At 47.0% G+C, this 23,264-nt stretch overlaps 1 protein-coding gene across 1 annotated transcript in view; it reads left to right on the forward strand.

Moving 5' to 3' along the window:
- The window catches only part of LOC141103831 (FRAS1-related extracellular matrix protein 1-like), a 229,827-nt gene that overhangs the window by 36,395 nt on the left and 170,168 nt on the right, over positions 1-23,264 (forward strand). Inside the window, 5 exon segments of the mRNA XM_073593852.1 lie at positions 1,138-1,461; positions 2,016-2,124; positions 16,595-16,726; positions 18,531-18,875; positions 19,019-19,161. Coding sequence (XP_073449953.1) covers positions 1,138-1,461; positions 2,016-2,124; positions 16,595-16,726; positions 18,531-18,875; positions 19,019-19,161 — 1,053 coding nt within the window.

The following is a 23,264-nucleotide window of genomic DNA, read 5'->3' on the forward strand; positions in this document are numbered from 1 at the left end:
ACCTTACAAATACTCTTTTGGCTAAATGGGCACCAGTGATGAGCTTAGGTTTATTCCAAACTCGGGTTCGGTTGAACCCAGAGGCCAGCTGTCATTCCTGGGCCAATCAGCTGCAGGCTGGACAATTCCCATAACGCATGCTCATGATATAATTGACTATATATGGCCACATGGCCATATAAGGTCAATGACATTGACCTAATATGGCCATGTGGCCTAATTAGGTCAATGTCATAAGCACCCCCACCCCATTGTGTGGTGCAGCTGTGGGGCGGGGGAATTCCCCACCCTCAGTTCATTGGCTCGTCACGGACAGATGACTTTTGGGTTCAGTCAAACATTCTGACCAAACCCAGAGTCGAATCCAAGCTAAACCCTAATGAGCAAAAATTCCCGTAGACACACTCCAAAATTTTAGGGAAAGTTTTCCCAGAAGGGAACCCTTTTAACAATGTACATGGTTTTGAAATGGGATGTCTAACAAGCTTATATAGTGGTAATAGCAATACATATCTCTAATGTTTTCTGTTTAAAGGCTCCTATAAGAATCTCAGTTAGCAACACCAAGGACCTAGCTCACATTTCCTACATTTGACTTACAGGTACTTATATAGTGTTGTCAATTTATTCAGTGCATTACATATATATGGTATATTCACATCAGTCCCTGCCCTCAAGGAGCTTACAATCTAAGGTCCCTAACTCACATTCATACATACACATTTTAGGGCCCATTAACCTACCAGCATGTCTTTGAAGCGTGGAGGAAACTCACACAGACACAGGGAGAACATGCAAACTCCATGGAACAGAGAGAAGCAGTGGGAAATCTTCCTATGGGGACACTAGTTCTGGTGACAATTAGGGATTTCCCCACTTTGGAGGGATTTCCTTTCACTTCCTGTTGGGGCTATGGGACAGGAAGTGAAGGGAAATCTCCCCAATGGACACAGATTCCAGATAAAATTAACAGCATGTCTTTGAAGTGTGGAGGAAACCCACACAGGCACAGGGAGAACATGCAAACTCTATGGTTGGGTTTGGGATTTGAACCAATGACCCTAGTGCTGCTCAGCAGAAGTGCTAACCACTTAGCCACTGTGCTGCCTATTTATTTTTAACTGTTCCGCATTTCAGGTGCAGAACATCTGGATTCCTGTAAACATCTCAGGCGCAGTTCCCAACACTCCACCCAGGGCGGCCTTCATGCCCATGTTTATCCTGGAAATCGACCAGTTCATCTTGACCCCTCTTACCACGGCCACTCTCGATGCCGAAGATGATGAGACTCCAAAGAATAAACTTGTATTTAAGATCAGTAAGCCACCGCCCGAGGGATATATCACCCATGTTGATGACCAGACCAAAGCCATTACTTCCTTCACCTGGCAAGACTTACATGACCTGAAGATAGCGTACCAGCCACCCAACACCTCCCATCCCGACAGACGCAACTACGAGGTGAGTTGTGAGCTTAAATTTCTAAATTCACCTGTTCTTGTCTAACAGCAGTCAGTAGATTATATAGAGGCAAAAAAGTGAAGATGATAAGTACTGTGAGTTGGATGGGCAGTGTATAGAAAAATTTCTTATAGCCCCAGGGCTGTTTTTTTCATTTTTTTTTGGATAGAGTTGAAAAGAGTTAAAATTACTTATAGAATTCTGTCTGTAACCCTATTGAGAAGGTTTTCCTTCACTTCCTGTTCCAGGGACACCCATCCCCTGTGTCCCATTGGAGAGATTTGTCCTTACTTCCTGTCCTGACGTTTCCTGAAGTTTATCCCCAGGACAATTCATTTTTTTTTTGGATGGAGTTGGTAAGAGTTAAAATTACTGTGAAAGTTCTGTCTGTGACCCTCAAACTTTGGCCTTATTGCGTGTTTTTAACACCCCCCAACTGCAAGTCTAGTAGGCCCTTACTGAGGCAGGTGAGACGGGGGGGGGGGTTATTGTTTAAAATGGGTTGCCCTAAAACTGGTTTCTTGTTTCCATTTTTCCGCTTGTACCTTTTTTAGGTTGAATTTCAAGCAATCGATAGCTATTTCCTGAGCAGCACCCCCATAATGGTCCATTTCTCCATTAGAACTGCAGAGACAAACTCCCCCAGAGTGTCCTGGAATATGGGTGAGTACCCAAACAAAGCATTAAAGTATCATCTAAAGGCAATTTTATGTTTAACATCGGATAGAGTGGAGAGGGATTAGAACTCCTATCGGGTTTTTTGGCTGTGTGTTGAGTTATTTTGAGGGGACAGCAAATTTACACTGTTATACAAGCTGTACACTCACTACTTTACATTGTAGCAAAGTGTCATTTCTTCAGTTTTGTCACATGAAAAGATAGAATAAAATATTTATAAAAATGTGGGGGTGTACTTACTTTTGTGAGATAGTGTGTGTGTGTGTGTGTGTGTGTGTGTGTGTGTGTGTGTGTGTGTGTGTGTGTGTGTGTGTATATATATATATATATATATATATATATATATATATATATATATATATATATATATATATATAATGTACTGTATATGTATTATTATTGTTCTTCATTTAACAACATCAGCACTGTAAAAGCAATACAGACAATAGTTATTATTGACAATCCAATAAAAGCATACTTGAAATGTTGGGGAGTGCTGCCTGTCTCCTTGCCATCTCTTTCCACAACTTCCTGGATTCCTGGCATGCTTTGGAGCGTCTTTTAGTTTTCTAAGGACTATGTATCCCATGGTACCTTCCTGTCCTGACTCCACCTCCTGAAGCTCCTTCTCTCAGCTCCTCTGTAAGTCAGAAGGCAGGCTCTGTGAAATATGTGACACAGCAGTGCCTACTCACAGGGCAGAGTGACTACAGGGTCAGTTTACTAAGAGTTAAATAACGGCCAATAAAATGCGGTAAAATTGCGCTTGCGGTACATTTGTTTTGAAAGTGTAATTCACTAAGACTTTTGCGTTTTAAATAACGAAAGCGGTATTTGTTCAATTGAGCGGTAATTACCGCATTTTGTCATGCAGTAATTTACCGCATTGAGCTGGTTGTTAAAGGAGAAGTCCGGCCTGAGCTTTTTAGCACTCCTGTGACTTGTTTTCAGCGGAAAGCGATCTGAAGTCCACTCTCCGCTGACGTCACAGGAATCAGTCGAGGCTCCACTTCATCCCGACTTCCGAAGTCTGGATCCGCCAGGTGCCTGGACTGATGGCAGTCTCAGCCTCTCAGTGAGACGCTGAGACGGCTGCCCCCTGCCCCTCCACAGCTCGGCTCTCCAGTGAGCGCGGAGGAGCAGAGCAGGAGAGGTGCTGACTAACAGGCAGCAGCTCTCTCCGCTCGGGGAGGTGAGGGAACCGAGCCATCGGCGATGTTTGATCGCTCGGTTCTCAGTGCAGAGGCGGCGGGGGGGACAGATGCAGCATCGGTCTGACGCTGTATCCACCTAGGTAAGTATGAATAGCCAAAAAAAATCATACTTCTCTTTTAACCACTTCAATACTGGGCAATTATACAACTTCCTGCCCAGGCCAATTTTCAGCTTTCAGCGCTGTCGCTGTTTAAATGACAATTGTGTCGTCATGCTACACTGTACCCAAAAAGAATTTTCATCATTTTGTTCCCACAAATAGAGCTTTCTTTTGGTGGTATTTGATCACCTCTGTGGTTTTTTCTAAACCTAAACAAATAAAAAAAGACAGAGAATTGTGAAAAAAATAAAAGTTTTGCTTTTGTTTCTGTCATAAAATTTTGGAAATAAGTACGTTTTCTCCTTCACTGATGGGCACTGATAAGGCGGCACTGGCGAGCACTGATAAAACGGCACTGATGAGGTGGCACCAATGAGCGGGCACTGACAGGTACCGACAATGGGCACTGATATGCGGCACTGATGGGCACTGGTAGGCGGCACTGATGGGTGGCACTGATATGCAGAACTGATGGGCATTGATAGGCGGCACTGATGGGCACTCATGGGTGGCACTGGTAGGCACTGTTAGGCGATGCTGATGGGCACTGAAAGGCTGCATCGGCACAGATGAGGTGGCTCCAATGAGCGGGCACTGACAGGCACAGACGATGGGCACTAATATGCGGCACTGATGGGCACTGGTAGGCGGCACTGATGGGTGACACTGATATGCAGAACTGATGGGCACTGATAGGCAATGCTGATGGGCACTGAAAGGCTGCATCGGCACCGATGAGGTGGCACCAATGAGCGGGCACTGACAGGCACCGACAATGGCCACTGATATGCGGCACTGATGGGCACTGGTAGGCGGCATTGATGGGTGGCACTGATATGCAGAACTGATGGGCATTGATAGGCGGCACTGATGGGCACTCATGGGTGGCACTGGTAGGCGATGCTGATGGGCACTGAAAGGCTGCATCGGCACAGATGAGGTGGCACCAATGAGCGGGCACTGACAGGCACCGACGATGGGCACTAATATGCGGCACTGATGGGCACTGGTAGGCGGCATTGATGGGTGGCACTGATATGCAGAACTGATGGGCATTGATAGGTGGCACTGATGGGCACTCATGGGTGGCACTGGTAGGCACTGATAGGCGATGCTGATGGGCACTGAAAGGCTGCATCGGCACAGATGAGGTGGCACCAATGAGCGGGCACTGACAGGCACTGACAGGCACAGACAATGGGCACTAATATGCGGCACTGATGGGCACTGGTAGGCAGCCCTGATGGGTGGTACTGATATGCAGAACTGATGGGCACTGATAGGCGATGCTGATGGGCACTGAAAGGCTGCATCGGCACTGATGAGTCGGCACCAATGAGCGGGCACTGACAGGCACCAATGGTGGGCACTGATATGCGGCACTGATGGGCACTGATGGGGACTGATAGACGATGCTGATGGGCACTGAAAAGGCTGCAAATATGGGTACTTATGGGTTGTACTGATAGGCGGCACTGATGGGCAGTGATAGGTGGCACTGATGGGCATTGATACATGGCACTGATGGGCACTGATAGGCACTGATACGCGGCACTGATAGGCATCCCTGGTGGCACTGGCAGTGGTAGGCATTGTGAGTGGGCACTGATTGGCAGCTGCCTGGGCATTAATTGGCAGCTGCCTTGGCACAGATTTGCGTTTCCCTGGTGGTCTGGGGGGGGCATACCTGGTGGTCCTGGGCGGGATCCGAGGGGGGGCTGTGCTGATAAACAATCAGCACAGACCCCCCCTGTCAGGAGAGCCACCGGTCGGCTCTCCTCTACTTGCGTCTGTTAGATGCGAGTGAAGAAAAGCCGATCACCGGCTCTTCCTTACATCGTGATCAGCCGTGATTGGACATGGCCCCTCAAGATTCATACCAGACCCTTATCCGAGCATGCAGCCTGGGAGGCCAGGAAAGTGGGGGGCCGAGCGAGTGCCCCCCCCCCCCTAAACCATACTAGGCCACATGCCCTAAACATGGGGGAGGTGGGGTAATTTGGGATGTGGGGAGGTCCTGCCTCCCCACCCCAAAGCACCTTGTCCCCATGTTGATGGGGAAAAGGGCCTCATCCCCACAACCCTGGGCTGTGGTTGTGGGGGTCTGTGGGCAGGGGGCTTATCGCAATCTGGAATCCCTGTGTGCTCCCTTCGTGCTCGCATGTCTAAGCGAACGCATACGTAAGTCGCACAAGCATATGTAAACAGTGTTCACACCACACATGTGCGATATTGCCAGGAACGTTATAGCGAGAGCAATAATTCTAGCACTAAACCTCCTCTGCAACTCTAAACAGGTAACCTGTAAACAAATTTTAAAGTATCGCCTATGGAGATTTTTAAAGTAATTTTAAAGCGTGACATGTTAGGTATCTATTTACACGGTGTAACATTATCTTTTATCTTTCTCTGGTGTTTTTTTTTTTTTATTTGCATTAAAATTCATTAAAGTGTATTTTTTCCAAGAAAATTGCGTTTGAATGACCGTTGTGCAAATACAGTGTGACATAAAATATTCGCCATTTTACTCACTTGGGTCTCTGATAAAAAAAAAGCAAAAAAATTCTATCTATCTATCTATCTATCTATCTATCTATCTATCTATCTATCTATCTATCTATCTATCTATCTATCTATCTATCTATCTATCCATATAAAGTGGTTAAAGGGAACCTGCACCAAAAGAACTACGGAAAGCGCCACTGGTCTCTTTTTGAAAATACAAGATGCCTGGCTGTCTGTGGCTTCAGAACCCCAGAGGCCCTGGAACTGGAGATGTGCAATTAGTTTTGTTCCGAATTCGTTTTGTTAACGAATTTCGAAAAATTTGTCGATTCGGAAATATCTGATTTTACGAAAACCTGTTTAACGATTTTTTTCCTGAATGTTCGTAAATTTGAATATTCCAAAATTCGTACATTCGTAAATTCGGAGTTTCGGAAATTAGAAATTCGAAAATCTGAAATAATAACTAACTAATAATAACTTAACTATTGCTAACTATTAAATTATAGGTATTGTAATTTCCTTGCAAATTTGGCTGTTAGTGAACGTAACGAATACGAATTTATCCAAAGTTACGAATTATCCGAAATAATGAATGCCGCATCTAAACGAATGGAACGTAACGAATTAATAATAATAAAAAAACAATAATATTAATCAAAAAACTTTTTTATTATTATTTATTATTAATTTGATCTGTTCCATTTGTTTAGATGCGGCATTCGTTATTTCGGGAAAATTTGTAACTTCGGATAAATTCGTATTCGTTTCGTTAACAGCCAAATTTGCAAGGAAATTACAATACCTATAATTTAATAGTTAGTTATTATTTAATTCTAAAGAATAACTTTCTTATTTTTGGATTTTCGAATTTACGAATTGCGATCATAACGACTGACCAGAAAAACGAAAAAACAAATAAAAAAATAAACAAACGAAAATTAATACAAATACAAATTGAGAGTAAAAAAAGATTTAACCGCCTGGCATCCGCGCTATAGCCGAATGACGGCTACAGCGCGGACCTACATTCCCGGGAGGACGTCATATGACGTCCTCCCCTGTGCACGCTCCCTGCGCGCGCCCTGCAGGGCGCGCGCCGGGCGCGATGTGATCACAGAGTCACTGAGACTCGGCTGATCACCGATCTGTGTAAGGGGCCGGTCCCGGCCCCTTACCATGTGATCAGCTGTCAGCCAATGACAGCTGATCACATGATGTAAACAAAAGATCGGTAATCGTTTTTTTTTTTTACTCACGCTGACAGCGCGAGTAGAAAAAAAGCCGATCACCGGATCGGATGTGAGGGACATCGGTCCCCAAGTGGAAGAGGCACATCTGCCTCATCAGTGCCCAGTAAAAGTGCCACCTAATAGTGCCCACAGTGCCACCTAATAGTGCCCACAGTGCCACCTAACAGTGCCCACAGTGCCACCTAACAGTGCCCACAAGTACCACCTATCAGTGCCCACAAGTACCACCTATCAGTGCCCACAAGTACCACCTATCAATGCCCACCTGTAGTGCCAATCAGTGCCACCTGCCAGTGCTGCCCATCACTGCCACCCATCAGTGCCCATCACTGCCACCCATCAGTGCCCATCACTGCTGCCTATCAGTGCCCATCACTGCCGCCTCATCAGCGTACATCAATGAAGGAGAAAAATTACCCGTTTAAATTTTTTTAAAACAAAATATAAAAAAATAAACTTTTTTTTTTAAAAAAAATCAGTTTTTTACATTTTTTTAATAAAAAGTAAAAACCGCAGAGGTGATCAAATACCACCAAAAGAAAAAGGAAAATTTATTATCAAATACTTACCGTAATTTTCCTTTCCTGATGGACTCCATGGCAGCCTACGTGTGGGTTAACCCCGCCTCCTCTCCAATGCTATAGGACCCCATTCCCATAAAAGAGTACTCACCACTAGCTACTGCGTTCCGTAACTAGCCTACTCTATGACCAATGGGTGGGAACTCCGTCTGCCATGGAGTCCATCAGGAAAGGAAAATTACGGTAAGTATTTGATAATAAATTTTCCTTTTTCCTGACAGACTCCATGGCAGCCTACGTGTGGGAAATAACTAGCCGACCACACGGGTGGGTATGTTGAGTCAAACCAAAAATTTTAATTTGCCCTATCAACCGATAGGATTCTCAAAGCAAAGTTTACAGAGGACAATGAAGCAGGCTCAATACAATAGTGAGACATGAAAGTATTGATAGAGGCCCACGAGGCCGCCTTGCATATGGTGTCCGGGGCCACGTGTCGAGCTGCCGCCCATGAAGCCGCCATTCCCCTGGTGGAGTGAGCTGTCACCGCCTGTGGAGGAGCCAAGCCCTTCGCCCTGTATGCTTGCTGAATAGTCTGAACAATCCAAGTAGCGAGTGTCCTAATCAAAGCTTTTTTCCCTTTATTGCTTCCTGAGTGTAAAATAAATAAATGGTCAGAACGTCTGAAGGAAGAAGTTATTCTCAGGTATTCTTTAATTGCTTCCCCTACATCCAGAGGATGAATTTCGGAAGATCCTGGAGACTTAAACGTGGGAAGGACTATTTCTTGATTATCATGGAACACTGAGGACACTTTTGGATTTAAACCCAGCATAGGGACGAGTACTACCCGGTCTGGGAAGAACGTCAGGAAGGGTTCTTCACAACCCAGAGAGCCAATCTCAGAGACCCTTTTTGCCGATGTGACGGCTACTAAAAAGACCACCTTTGCCGAGAAGTCCTTAATAGAGAGCGGGGAAGGCCCGCTAGTACTGAGTCCCGAGATTGAATCCAGAACTAGTGGCAGATCCCATTTGGGGAACCTGGATTTTCTTTGGGGCTTAAGCCTTGAAGCGCCACGAAAGAATTGCCGGATTAACGGATTATTTGCCCAAGAGGACCCTGAGAAGGCAGACAGTGCAGATACCTGGACTCTAAGCGAGCTGATGGATAATGGTAGGTCTAAACCTGTTTGAAGGAAGCTGAGGACGTCTTGCACCTCCGGGTGTCTACAAGACCTGCCGTTAGAAGAGCAGAAATCCACAAACTTGGACCAGATCCTACTGTAGACTTTATTCGTGCTAGATCTTCTTGAGCTCATAAGAGTTGAGATCACTGAGGGAGCGCAGCCAAGCAAGATTAGCCTCTCCCTCTCAAGAACCAGACCATCAGTCTCAGTACTGCCGGACATGGGTGCAGAACTGACCCCTGAGACAGAAGGTCCGGCCTGAGAGGGAGAGGCACCGGGTCCCTGAAGCTGAGCTGGACAAGGAGAGGGAACCATGGCCTGTTCGGCCAGTATGGAGCTATCATCAACACTTCGGCTGTTTCCGAACTGAGCCTCTGCAGGAACCTCAGGATGACTGGAAGCGGTGGAAAGGCATAGGCCTTGTTGAATCTCCAGAGATCCGTCAGTGCGTCCGACCCGAGAGCCTGGCTGCAATGACCTCTGGCATAATATTTCTTCAACTTGCAGTTGTGGCGTGAGGCGAATAGGTCCACCTCGGGTTCGATTCCCAGTGATGAGACCCATCTGAATGTCTCCATATTCAGGGACCACTCGTTGTTGTCCAGCTTGGTGCGAGAAAGGAAGTCTGCTTGGGTATTTTGGACCCCTGGGACAAACACTGCCGAGATATTGCATAGGTTCTTCTGTGCCCAGGAAAGGATGGGCTCGACTTCCCGAAGGAGATTGAGGCTCCGGGTACCCCCCTGCCTCTTCACATAGGCGACTGCCGTTGTGTTGTCCATTCTTAGCAATACTGAGTTCCCTTTCAGTAGGTGAGAGAAGGACTGCAGTGCACACCAGGCCGCTCTGAGCTCTAGGACGTTCGAACCCGGGACTGGCAGGCATGGATCCCATTTGCCCTGTGCAAGGTTCGAACCGCAGAGGGCTCCCCAGCCCGTCCCGCTGGCATCGGTCGTAACCGTGATCCAGGCGATGGGAGCAATGGAATGACATGTCAGTAAGTTCTTGCGTTGGAGCCACCAGAAGAGGCTGTTTCTCATTGATGATGTCACCCGGATGACCTGATTCTTGTCCCCTGTTTCCCATTGCTGCAGGAACCCTGACTGGAAGGGACGTAATCTCCACAAGGCCCATTTGACCATGGGAGTCGTGGAGACCATCGTGCCGATGATTATTAGACACTGAGAGGCCTTCAGGTGTGAGGCATGTAGAGCCCGAGCAATTCTGTCCCGGACCACCGGAACTTTCTGTAGTCGAAGAGAAATAGTGCTTCTTACAGTGTCGAACTGTGCTCCCAGATATATTAGGCGTTGAGTCGGAATTAGGTGGCTCTTTGCAAGATTCAGAAGCCACCCGAAGCTGGATAGAGCGGAGATCACCTGCTCCCGGTGGGCCAGCAGCCGATCCCTGCTTTGAGATAGAACCAGGAGGTCGTCGAGGTAGTGGTAGAGCCGCACCCCCTTTAACCTTATGAGGGCCACCGTGGCTAAGAGGATCTTTGAGAAGACCCGGGGGGAGGTTGTCAACCCGAAGGGGAGGCAAATAAACTGCAGATGCTCCTGCCCTACTTGGAAACGTAGGTACTTGTGAAGCCGCTCCTCTACTGGGACGTGGAAGTAAGCGTCCTTCAAATCGATGGAAATCATCCAATCGTTTGGCTGAATGGCTTGCTGAATGGTCGCCAGAGATTCCATCTTGAACTTTCCTTGCTCTATAAACTCGTTCAGGTAGGTCAGGTCTATGACCGGGCGCCAAGAGCCACTCTTTTTTTGAACTAAGAAAAGGGGAGAATATACCCCCTGAAACCATTCGTCCCTGGGGACATGTACAACTGCTCCTTGAGACTTCAGAAGGTCCACATAGGACAGAAGAGCTTTCCTTTGATCTTCCGACCGGGGAAGAAGAGTGGAGACAAATCTGGGGGGAGGAATATTGGAAAAGGTCCATCTGTGACCTGTTGAAACTGTTCTTATCACCCAAAAGTCCGAGATCGAGGCCACCCAGACGTGCCGGAAGAGGCTTAGCCGTGCCCCTACCCGACCCGCCTGGGCGGGCGTAATCTCAAAAGGACTTTGCCTGCTCACGACCACTGGATGTCTGGCCTTTAGCGGACTTGCGAAAGGAAGCTTGACCTCTGCTCCAGTTCTTCCTGAAGTCCCTGCCGGGCTTGTAAGAGCGAGCTTCCCTGGAGCGCTCTGGGGAACGTCTTCTAAACTGAGGTTTCTTCCGCCCAAGAAGGCGTCTATCCTGGGGAAGGAAGCCCGACTTGCCACCCGTAGCACGTGATATGGCATCATCGAGTTTATTGCCAAACAGTGAGGATCCCTCGAAGGGAATTTTACACCAGGCCTGTTTGGAAATAGGGTCAGCAAGCCAAGGACGTAACCATAATGCCCGTTTGGCCGTGACTGACGATAGCATAACTCGCGCCAACAGGCGTATCAAATCAATGGATGCCTCCCCCAAGAAGACTGCCGCTAGCTTTAATTCTGCGGCCGCTGAACTTCCCGCCAGTTCTTCCGAAATTCCCTTAAGGAAGGAATCCACATTTTCCGCCCAAGCCTCCATGGCTTTTGACATGGCTGCCAGAGCAAACGCTGGTTTACAGGCCGTGCCTGCCAACCCATAGATTCTCTTCAGATCCTGGTCAATCCTTCTCTCGAGACCATCCTTGAAGGATACCGTATCCTCCAGGGGAAGAGTGACATGTTTAGCCAGCCGCATCAGGGCAGCGTCTACAAGGGGAGCATTCTCTAGGTATTTCACCTCTTCTGACTTGAAGGGGTACAATCTGGAGGTTTGTTAACCATAGAGGATTTCCTATCCGTTTTGCTCCATTCCTCATCTATAATATCTTTCAGCTCTGAAAGGAGCGGAAAGTTTGAACGTTCTTTTCCGAGGTGTTTGAAGAATTTCTTCTGCTTGGCCGGGGGAGTAGCGGGATCCTCCCATTTAAGGGCCTCTTTGATTGCTTTAATTAAAGGTGACACCATGTTGAAGTCAAAGCCTCCGATTTCCTCTTCCTCCCGAAGATCATCATCTGAGGAATCAAGAGAGGCCGCATAAGGCTGGGACGTGCCCGGGTCTTCACGGGCCTCATCAGCCGGGGGGCCAGACAGTACCGTAGACTGGCTCAGCGTGTGGGGTGAATCCAACTCTTTCAGGGATTGCTGTACCACACGTTTAACTAGAGATTCCAAATGCTGGGTCTCTGTTTCCTTTTCCCTGACCGCCCGGGCATAGCACCGGTCACATAGTGATTTGCCCTCCGGAACTCTTGTTCCACATCCCCAGCAGGCTCTACGATCAGAGCGGCTGTCATGGCGGTGGGAGCGGTGTCTGGAGGAGGAATGAGATCGTCTCCTCTGGTGGTGGTCTCCAGAAGCAGAGTCTCGTCTGGATCTTGAAGGAGACTGGCGTTGTGGCCTGGCAAGGTCTTTAACATTCTGGACCGGAATCTGAGGGTCCGATCTAGAAGGGCTGGAAAAAAAAGCACAATAGGGAAGGGAAAATGATGGGACCGTCATCAGAAGACGCATATACCATGCGACTGACCTTCCACCCCTCCCCTCTTAAGCACATACCTTGTGCGAGAGGGCTGGCCACTTAAAGGCGGTGAACTATCCATAATTTGCTTCTTCTATAAGAAGTGCGATACAATGCAGCTGGTCTGCAAAAAAGAGAGAAAAAATGGCCTAGATGGGCCAACAAACCAGTAAGAAGGAGTCCGTTGCCCCTAAAGAGTCACAACATGTCATCATATATCAAGGAGAAAATTTATTTATATATATTATATATTTTTTCTTCTTTTTTTTTTTTTTTTTTTTAATTTATTTTATATTATATTATTTCCTTTTTTTTTTTTTTTAAAACTTTGAATATAAAATATATATATTTTTGTTTGTTTTTTTTTTTTTTTACAAGTATATGCATTTTTACATTTCCACGCACAAAGTATACCAAAGTGCTCAAAACACTCACCTAAAGTTGACCAGTGCTGGGCATGGGGAAGACCGCTGCACTCCCGTTCACTGCGAGGGAAATCCCACTGTGAGGGAGTCTCAGAGCGGCATTTAAAGCTCCCCGCCCGTGACGTCACCGCCCATAACGCGCCTGCGCCATGGGTCAGCGATCGTACCACGCACGCGCGGTTCCAGGGCATTATGCCGTACTGCGCATGCGCGAGCCAAGCCTCGGTCTCGAGGAGGCTATTGCGCATGCGCGAACAGCGAGAACGCCGTACCCGGAAGTAGTGAAGCAGGCTGGAACGCACCAGCGCTCCAGCCGCCATGAGGGGCGGAAAAGGACCCAAAACGACCGGTCTCGCTGATATAGAGACCGGAGATACCTGGGGAAAGACAGGATACATAGAAAACACTGCCATGGAGACAAACATGCTTCCGACCTTGCCAGCCGTTTGGTACGTCCAGAAGTTTTCAGCATACAGAGGCAACCATCCCTCCACCACAAGGGGAAAATCTTCAGCCTCAAACGCTACTCGCCCGCCCGTGGCTGGGCCCTGAGCTGCACCGCAAGAGGTATGCCATAATCCTGGATCCGTCCGACCGGATGTGAACAACTTGAATAGGTCCATTGGAGGAGGACAAAAAAGGAACGCAGTAGCTAGTGGTGAGTACTCTTTTATGGGAATGGGGTCCTATAGCATTGGAGAGGAGGCGGGGTTAACCCACACGTAGGCTGCCATGGAGTCTGTCAGGAAAGCTCTATTTGTGGTGAAAAAATGATAAAAATTTCATTTGGGTACAGTGTTGTATGACCGCGCAATTGTCATTCAAAGTGCGTCAGCGCCGAAAGCTGAAAATTGGTCTGGATAGGAGGGGGGTTTAAGTGCCCAGTAAGCAAGTGGTTAAAGTCAGAACGACAGCCAGGAAATTAGTATGTTCAGAGGGAGGTGTCGGCCATCACACTCCTCCATGCTTCCTTATGGTTGGTTTCTTTTACCGATGGATATAAACCTTTCCGTGTTCGGCGGTTGCTCTCATCGATGTACATTCTTAAAATACACGCTATAATGCAAATTTAAATTTTTAACAGTAAACAAGTTTTGATCCTTTTTATATAATTCACACTTCTTTTTTTTTCTAGATGGAATGATCAGTTTTTTATGTAATGATTATAAAATTGTAGCACAGCTTTTTTTAAAAAAGTTTAACTAGTCTGAATTTCAATTTAATCATTTTATTATTTTTTTTATTTATTATTAATTTTATTATTTAAAAAAAAAAAACCCTCTTTATGCAGCGAAAGGCCTTCTGGCTAACAGCATTTTTACAGCTTCCATTTAGTCACCTGAAGTTCTAGTAGAAGTAGGGGCTTGTTCACATGAGCGGGTGAGGGTTGGTAAAAATAGGGGGTCGAACCACGGTTTTACTGCCCCCCCTCACTATACTTTTTAGGGTTCATTTCGTCTTGCGATTGAAAGGTATTTAAGGCTCGGTTGGCGCTAGTGCGACTCGTGAGACTTATTACACTCTATGGCACTCAAGTTGCATGAAAATCGCATCAAAGTAGCGCAGAAACCTTTTACCAACCGCCTAACTGTAAATATATGTCATTCATCTGACGTTAAATATCAAGGTTATGGCTGCAGCTAGCTGCCATAACCCCGGTATCTTTATTTGCAGGTGGCCAGCTTTCAGATTAAAAGTGGTCCCAGCAGCACATTTGCCGCAGGATCACTTTAATAGGACTCTGGCCCTCTGGCCCTCACTTGGCTCTATGCCCTTGGAGGACCGGAGCGACATCTGACATCACTTCCGCCTCTCAGGTTTAAAGGGATTTTTTTTTTTCTTCTTAAAGACAAATTTTTTTTTTTCTTTAAAGGTAAATAAGAGATTTGGGCCCTTTTTGACCCCAGATCTCGCAACAAAGAGAACCTGTCATGCTTATTTCTTTTACAAGAGATGTTTATATTCCTTGTAATAGGAATAAAAGTGATAAAAAAAAATAAATAAAAAAGGACAGTGTAAAAATAAAAAACAAAACGTAAAATAAATAAAAAAAAAAAAAAAAAATAGAAAGCGCCCCATCCCTCCTGAGCTTGTGCGCAGAAATGAACGTACACGGAAGTCGCGTCCGCATATGTAAACGGTGTTCAAACCACACATGTGAGGTATTGCCGCGATCGCTAGAGCGAGAGCAATAATTCTAGCACCTCCTCTGTAGCTCTAAACACGTAACCTGTAAAAAATTTTCAAGTGTCAATTTATAAGTACCATAGTTTGTTGCCAATCTACGAGTGTGCACAATTTTAAAGCAATGACATGTTGGGTATCTATTTACTCGGCGTAACATCATCTTTCATATTTTACGAAAAATTGGGCTTTTACGTTTTTTTTTTATTTTTTGCCGTCCGCCATACAGCAATATGACGTCGGCAAAGTGGTTTCGTTATCCTGATCAGACGTTATATGACCTGCTCAGGATAACAAGCCGGCACGTGCCCGTGCAGCGCAGCGATCGGAGGTGCTGTCTGACACACTACAACTCCGATCGTGGTATGGAGCCGCTGACGGAGGCTTCTTACCACGTGATCCGCTGTGACCAATCAAGAGGGCTTTCCTCGGCTCGCGCTGACAGGGAGAGCCAATCGGCGGCTCTTCTTGTCAGAGGGGGGTCTGTGCTGATAATCAGCACATTGATTATCAGCACAGCCCCATCAGATGTGCCCATCAGCTGCAAATCACTGCCCATCAGCTGCCAGCCTGTGCCCCATAAAGAGTGCCTATCAGTGCCCATAAATCTGCCAATCAGTGCCCATAAAAGTGCCAATCAGTGTCCCATCAGTAATGCCTGTCAGTAGCCCCTCATCAGTGCTGCCTATCCAGTGCCATCTATCAGTGCCACCTATCAGTGCCCATCAGTTTTTGTTTTTTCTATAATTTCGGTCTTTTTTAGTTTGTTTAGCTAAAAATAAAAACCGCAGAGGTGATCAAATACCACCAAATGAAAGCTCAATTTGTGGGAAGAAAATTATAAAACTTTAGTTTGGGTACAGTGTTGTATGAAGTAAAGCATGCTTGTTATACTCACTGTGGAACCTAAGGGGTTAAATCCTGCGCATTGTGTAAAAAGGCTGTTTGAGCCGTCTTTTGATCCTCCCCTTTTTTGACTGTCCCCAATCCATCTCTTGATAGAACAGAGTCTCACTCTGCACATGCTCAGTTTGGTGTGTATTACTAGGAGAGTTTTTTTTTTTTCTTGGGAGGGTGCATGTGATCAGCACAGGGCCAATCAGCACTGTCCAGTCAGAGGGTCAGGGGTCCTGCATCCTCATAGGACAGTCAGAGGAGAAAGAAAACTCCTCCTACAAGCTTTAACCAGACACTGATAGAAGTCACAAGACTGCTATATACTGCTGATGAGAAAAGGTATTTAGCGGTTTATATTTACTAAAATAATGTCATTTCCATGTTCAGTGTACTGTGGGAGAGACCAGATATAGTGAATGCAGAGTCCGGGGTTTAGTAACACTTTAAATGACAGATTGCTGCGGGTGCCAGTTCTGTATGTTATGTAACATTTCGGGTAATTTTTTTTCTTGAACTCTTTTATTGCTACAGCTGGATTTGTCCATAAAACAAGCTTGTTTTAGTTTGCTATAAAAATATCCGCGTTGCTGATGTCACTTTCTATTGGCCGCGCTCCCCAGGTTTGGACTTGTTGGAGGGACAGTCTCGCCCTATCACCTGGGATCTCTTCCAGATCGTGGATAACGATAACATTCAAGCTGTTCGCCTGGTAACAGTGGATGGATTGCATCACGGACGTCTCACGCTGAGAGGTGCAGAAATGTCTTTTTTTTTCTTCTTTGTTGGTTCATCATGAGAACGTGGAGCAGCGGGAAGAAAGATTTAAAAAGGACTCACATTTCCGACAAAGCATTGTTCAGTAATGGCCAGCGGCGGTTTTATGGACTTCTTAAAGCTGAACTCCAGGCAGATACAAAAGACGTAAATTAATGCAGCTCTGTAATTATCATTTTTTTTTTTTTTTTTGCTGCCGGCCCTTTAAGGGACATTAAACGTGGGGTAAAAAAAAAAAAAAATCAAAGTGCATCTGGCTCCAGCCCCCTCCCCCACTATTTTAATTTTAAAAAATGTCCAGCCACACTGTTTTGTGTGGTTTGGGGAAACAATAGATATAGAAAAATCTAAAAGTGTATGGCCAGCCTAGAGTCCCTTTGTCTAAAGCAGTGGTCTCCAAACTGCGGCCCTTTTCTTGCTTTTATCCGGTCTTGGGGTACTGTTTCATCCACTGATACCAACAATGGGGCATAATTCCTCCCCACTGACACCAATAATTGGGTACAATTCCTGCCCTAATACCAACTATGGGGCACTATTCCTCCCCCTAATACCTACAATGGGGCACTATTCCTCCCCACTGACACGAATAATTGGGTACAATTCCTGCCCTAATACCAACTATGGGGCACTATTCCTCCCCCTAATACCTACAATGGGGCACTATTCCTCCCCCTAATACCTACAATGGGGCACTATTCCTCCCCCTAATACCAACGATGGGGCACTACTCCTCCCCCTAATACCAACGATGGGGCACTATTCCTCCCACTGATACCAATGATGGGGTACTATTCCTTCCACTGACATCAATGATGGGGCACTATTCCTCCCCCTAATACCAACAATGGGGCACTATTCCTCCCCCTAATACCAATGATGGGGCACTATTCCTCCCACTGACACCAATGATAAGGCACAATTCCTTCCCCTAATACCAACGATGGGGCACTATTCCTCCCCCTAACACCTACAATGTGGCACTATTCCTCCCCCTAATACCTGCGATGGGGCACTATTCCTCCCAATGACATCAACGATGGGGCACTATTCCTCCCACTGACACCAACAATGGGGCACTATTCCTCCCCCTAACACCAACGATGGAGCACTATTCCTCCCCCTAATACCAACAATGGAGCACTATTGCTCCCCCTAACACCAACGATGGAGCACTATTCCTCCCCCTAATACCAACGATGGGGCACTATTCCTCCCCCTAATACCAACGATGGGGCACTATTCCTCCCCCTAATACCAGCGATGGGGCACTATTTCCCCCCTAATACCAACGATGGGGCACTATTCCTCCCCCTGATACTAACGATGAGGCACAATTTCTCCCAATGACACCAACAATGGAGCCTAATGACACCAATGAGGGTGTACAATTCCTCCCACTAGCATCAATAACGGGACACTATTCCTTCCACTGATGCTGAGATATTTTCTACTCCCAATGGCCACAGTCTGGCCCCCCTAAAGTCTGAAGGATAGTGAGCTGGACCTTTGCTTAGAAAGTTTGGAGATCCCTGCTCTAAAGGGAGCCTTCTTGTCTTGTTACAAAAAGTTTTTTTTAGTTTCTTTGACTTTATTGGTCATCACCAATTTGTATTTTCTGCTATGGCCACGTGTCTTGACCTTCCTGTAGGGTGTCACATTCCAAACCTGTGCATTTTGTATATGCAATTTATGTCTTGCAAAAGTCAATAAAAATATTTTGAACCAAAAAAGCTCAGCTTTGAAGAAGTTTAGTAATAATCATTTAATTCCATTCATTAGACTCCAAGGCTTTCGTAGTCACTGTCCAGGACATCAAAGATGGCGTTGTACGTTACCACCACGATGACAGTGACACCACCAAAGACTTCATTGTCTTCCGAATTTTCGATGGCAAACACAGCATCCGACACAAATTCCCCATCAACATTCTCCCTAAGGATGACAGCCCACCCTTCCTGGTTAACAATGTGGGTTTCGAGCTCCTGGAAGGTGCCTCCATCCTCATTGAGAAAGACATGTTACTGGCAACCGATATGGATTCCAGCGATGACCACATCCTCTACAATATCACCAGGCCACCTACAGCTGGAGAATTGGTGAAGAGATATTCCTCCGAGAGTCCCGGTAAATGCCACCTCTAGGTGTGTTCTACTTATAGTCCAGCAGTGTTCCCCTCTTTAATTATGGACTGTTCTGAAAACCTGAAGATAACTTTTTCGGAGGCTTTTAACACCAATGAAGGTAAAAAACTGTGTGGTTTGTCCTAGGTGTTCCGGTACTGACGTTCCTGCAGAGGGATCTCTTCCGTGGCCTCATCTATTACAGACACTTTGGTGAGGAGATCTTCCAGGACTCCTTCGAGTTTGTGTTGTCAGACAGCCACCAGCCTCCCAACTATTCTGACAAGCATGTGAGTTCCTCCTGCTTTAAATTCCAGAACTTTCAATATAGATATACTAGTATGGGTAAATAATAAAAACTACTGTAAAATGAAATTGTAATAACATGTTAAATACGTATTTAAGATTTTAGTGGTTGGGCTTACATTTATGTAGCAAAGTCTCTAGCCTCCTCCAGTCTAATGAAAACCTTCAGGTCCAAAGATAGCTTACATCCTTCTGTATGTGGTGGTAAGGCATAGTGAGTGCAAGGTGGATAAAGTTATTGGGCGCCAGACACTTCTTGGATGTAAAAGAGGTTTTATTTCTCTCAACAGTCCTATTTATATTTTGAGGGGAAAGAGGGTTAGGGCCAGGACACCCTTAAGCAGTTGTAATTTCAATTGGCAGACTCCGAGACTTCAGTAGGACGACGGCCGTACAGGGAAAGGCCCCCAGCAAGGCTCCACATCTGCACGTGTAGGATTGCTGTCTCCTACACAGTCTTTAACAGTTCCTAACACAAATCGTTACAGTCCTCTTTACTTCACTACTACTTCTACTTGTAGTTCTTCAGCCCCTTGAGCTCCTGGTCTCTCACTAGACCCTCTGATTCACTGACTATGAATCCCTGGCGCTCCTCAAAGCTTTGCGTTTGTATCTCCCTCAAGCATCACCCACGCTTCCCTGCTGGGTCCCTAGCTTGGCACTCCAGATACTTCTCAAGCTTCACCCCCGCTAACCGGCTTGGTCCTGGCTTGACTTACAAGGCTGCTCTGCAAGCGTCGCCTCCGCTGGTTGGGTCCCTGACATTGCCTGAAGTTTCCCGATTCTCCACCGTGCCCATTCGATGAGAATGCTGCTCTGGTACTTGCTTTAGTTGCTCACTGTGGTCCCTGGTAATAAGGTGGTTGGACCCTTTGTGGCGACAGCTTCCTCTCTACCCCCGACCACTGACAGGTTCCCCGGCCGGCAAGCCGCAATCCCAACCCTGCGCTGCTCTCTTACTTTTGTATAGGCCCTCACACAGCCTAGCAGCCAGATGTCCCTGGTATAGGCCCAATCTCTGACCTAGCAGCCCAGGGCGTACAACACACGTCCACTCAGACAGCCGTCCAAGTGGCACGGAACACCGATCACCTGACCTCACCCAAATATATAGGTTCTCCCAGCAGGCCAAGGGATTCAAGAAAACCCTTGCCCATTGGCTGAGATACCCCATATACCCCATAACCTGACCTTGGGTTGCCCTTCTCATATCTAGCACCACCAAGTACCCGGCCACCTAGTGGTGGAAGAGAAAAGTGCAACAAGGCCAAACTTGGGGAGAAATCAATGGATCTCTAGCAATTGACCAGGATAACTACTCCTGGCAAGTCAATTTGTGAGGAGCTCCCTGACTAAACCCCAGGGCGCTGCATCTACCTTAATTGAGAGACTGAGGACAGTGTTGCTAGTCCATGCAATTGGTGACATAGGTTCCTTGTTTTGGAGGTCACATTGTACTTTGAAGACATAGCTGTGACTGGACTAAGCCCCTACTGCACACTGCAAGGATAAGGGGTGGGCAGGAGGGGCAGCCGCTCTGGGTGCAACCATAGGAAGGGCACCCCATTACCATGCGTAAGATCCAGATCAGAGGCTGGCAATAAATGGAGCGTGACTTCTTGTCAGCTCTAACCACTGCTGCTGTCACATTGTGCGACAACATGACCAATCTCCACCTCATCTACCCACATCTGATACGAAAAACACACCATGCATGCACAACTACCTTCTAGCTGCTGGAAAGCAAGCGATTGGGCATGCATGTGCAGTACACACATAATGACAACCAGAGGCGGCTCTCTAATTAGGCAAAGTAGGCATTTGCCTAAGGCCTCGCCCTCCCAGGGGCCTCGCCGCCGCCTACTTTGCCTAAAGAACCGCCTCTGGCTATCCTCATACTACATTAATCCCAGGTACAGTCAGCGGAGCTTCGTGCCGCCTCGTTCAGAGTACAGTCAGTCCGCCTCTTCTCTGCTCTGTAACACCCCGTTCCACCAGGGCACTGCCCAGTCTCCACGCCATTTAAGAAAACTCCACTGGAACAGCAGGTGTCCTTCTCGTCAGAACACCAGCAGACACACACACACACAGACCGTCAACTGCCCTGCCCCACCCCGCCCCGCCCGCCAGCAAATCCTGTCCGTCCTTTCAGCCGATATCTTGTGCAAGAGCACAGCTAGCACCTCAGCACAGGATCGCGGAGTCCACCCTCCTTTCAGGGCGGGCCTTTCGTGGTGGAGGCGGAGCCAATTCCAGTACACTGTAGCCTGTCTGTGTGCAGACGACTGACTGAGCTGTGAGGGGACAGAGCCTTGCTATGTGTGAGGTACATGGGCTTGGGGGGTGGTACATGTGACTGGGGGGGATTACATGTGACTGGGGGAGGTACAAGTGACTGGGGGGGTGCAGGTGACTGGGGGGGTACATGTGACTGGGGGGGTACATGTGACTGGGGGAGGGTACATGTGACTGGGGGAGGGTACATGTGACTGGGGGAGGGTACATGTGACTGGGGGTGTGTGCAGGGGACTGGGGGTACATGTGACTGGGGGGGTACATGTGACTGGGGGGGGTACATGTGACTGGGGGGGTACATGTGACTGGGGGAGGGTACATGTGACTGGGGGAGGGTACATGTGACTGGGGGTGTGTGCAGGGGACTGGGGGGGTACATGTGACTGGGGGGGTACATGTGACTGGGGGGGTACATGTGACTGGGGGGGGTACATGTGACTGGGGGGGTACATGTGACTGGGGGGGGGTGCAGGTGACTGGGGGGGTGTGCAGGTGACTGGGGGGTGTGCATGTTACTGGGGAGTTGAGAGCACTGACAGCAGTGCACAGTATATAAGTATTAATTAAAATTAATTGCATATATTAAGAGTGCTGGTGTCAGTGTGCTCTCAGCGCTGGTGTCCGTGTGCTCTCAGCGCTGGTGTCAGTGTGCTCTCAGTACTGGTGTGATGGAACACACTGACACCAGCGCTGAGACAGAGAGTACTGACACCAGTACTCTTAATATATGCAATTAATTTTTATTGCTTGAATTATTATTTTTTTCCCATTATAGACCTTAATGGGGCCTCATGTCTAGGTTATGCCTAAGGCCTCACAAAGCTTAGAGCCGCCTCTGATGACAACCATAAGCAGCTGGAGATAGGGGGCCGAGAATGGGCGCAGGGCAGTACACCCATACCATGGCATGCATTAGCATTTGGGAAAAGGGGTACAGTTCTTCATCCTTGCTCTGGGTGCTGGAGGAACCTGTCCCGGTACTGAAGGCAGATAATATATTCCCCAAGGGGACTTTATGCAGCAAGGATTGTATACACTATTTTATGGCCTACCTACGTCGTTCAACAAGAAAGAGTATGTACAACTGAGTGTGTGTGTGTATATATATATATATATATATATATATATATATATATATATATCAGGCCAGAGGTTCCATAGAGGCGGTTTTGATCAATCTTGATCTCCTTGTGGTCAATTGAAACCAGTAACTTTTGCATTTGTTCATTTAGAATTTCAATTACAGCTAACTTGAAAGTGGTTAAAAATGCTGAAAAGTACTAAAGGCAAAACTTTTTTTTCATTTTGGATAGAGTAAGGGAGGATTAAAACCCCTGCCGGGTCTCTTCACATCCTGTCCCAAAACAGGAAGTGAGAGAAAATCCCTTCAAAGGGATGGAATCCTGGGGTGTGACCACAACTAGTGTCCCTATTGTAAGTTTTCTCCTCTATTCTTGTTCTGGTGACAACCCAAAAATTGGTATTTTCCTTCACTCTCAGGGTTAAGTTTGCGTCCATGCCTTTACCCCCCCCCCCCCCCCCCCCCCCCACACACACACACACACACACACACACACACACACCTTCAACAATAATAAGATGTTTTTGGGAAACTTTTTTGAGCAGTGTTTTTTGTTATTTTTTCTGTTGGTTCTGCCCCCTACTGCAATCCTGGCCTAGGTCCGAATGATGTGTGTACTGCTTCTGCATCCCCTGGGAAACCTGCATTGCATATCTCAGGAGGGCCCATTCACAGAATGGCCGGGGCATCTGGGATTTTGAATTTAACCCA

The sequence above is a fragment of the Aquarana catesbeiana genome, linkage group LG07 (genome assembly GCF_042186555.1).
Source record: "Aquarana catesbeiana isolate 2022-GZ linkage group LG07, ASM4218655v1, whole genome shotgun sequence".
Taxonomy (NCBI): Eukaryota; Metazoa; Chordata; class Amphibia; order Anura; family Ranidae; genus Aquarana; species Aquarana catesbeiana.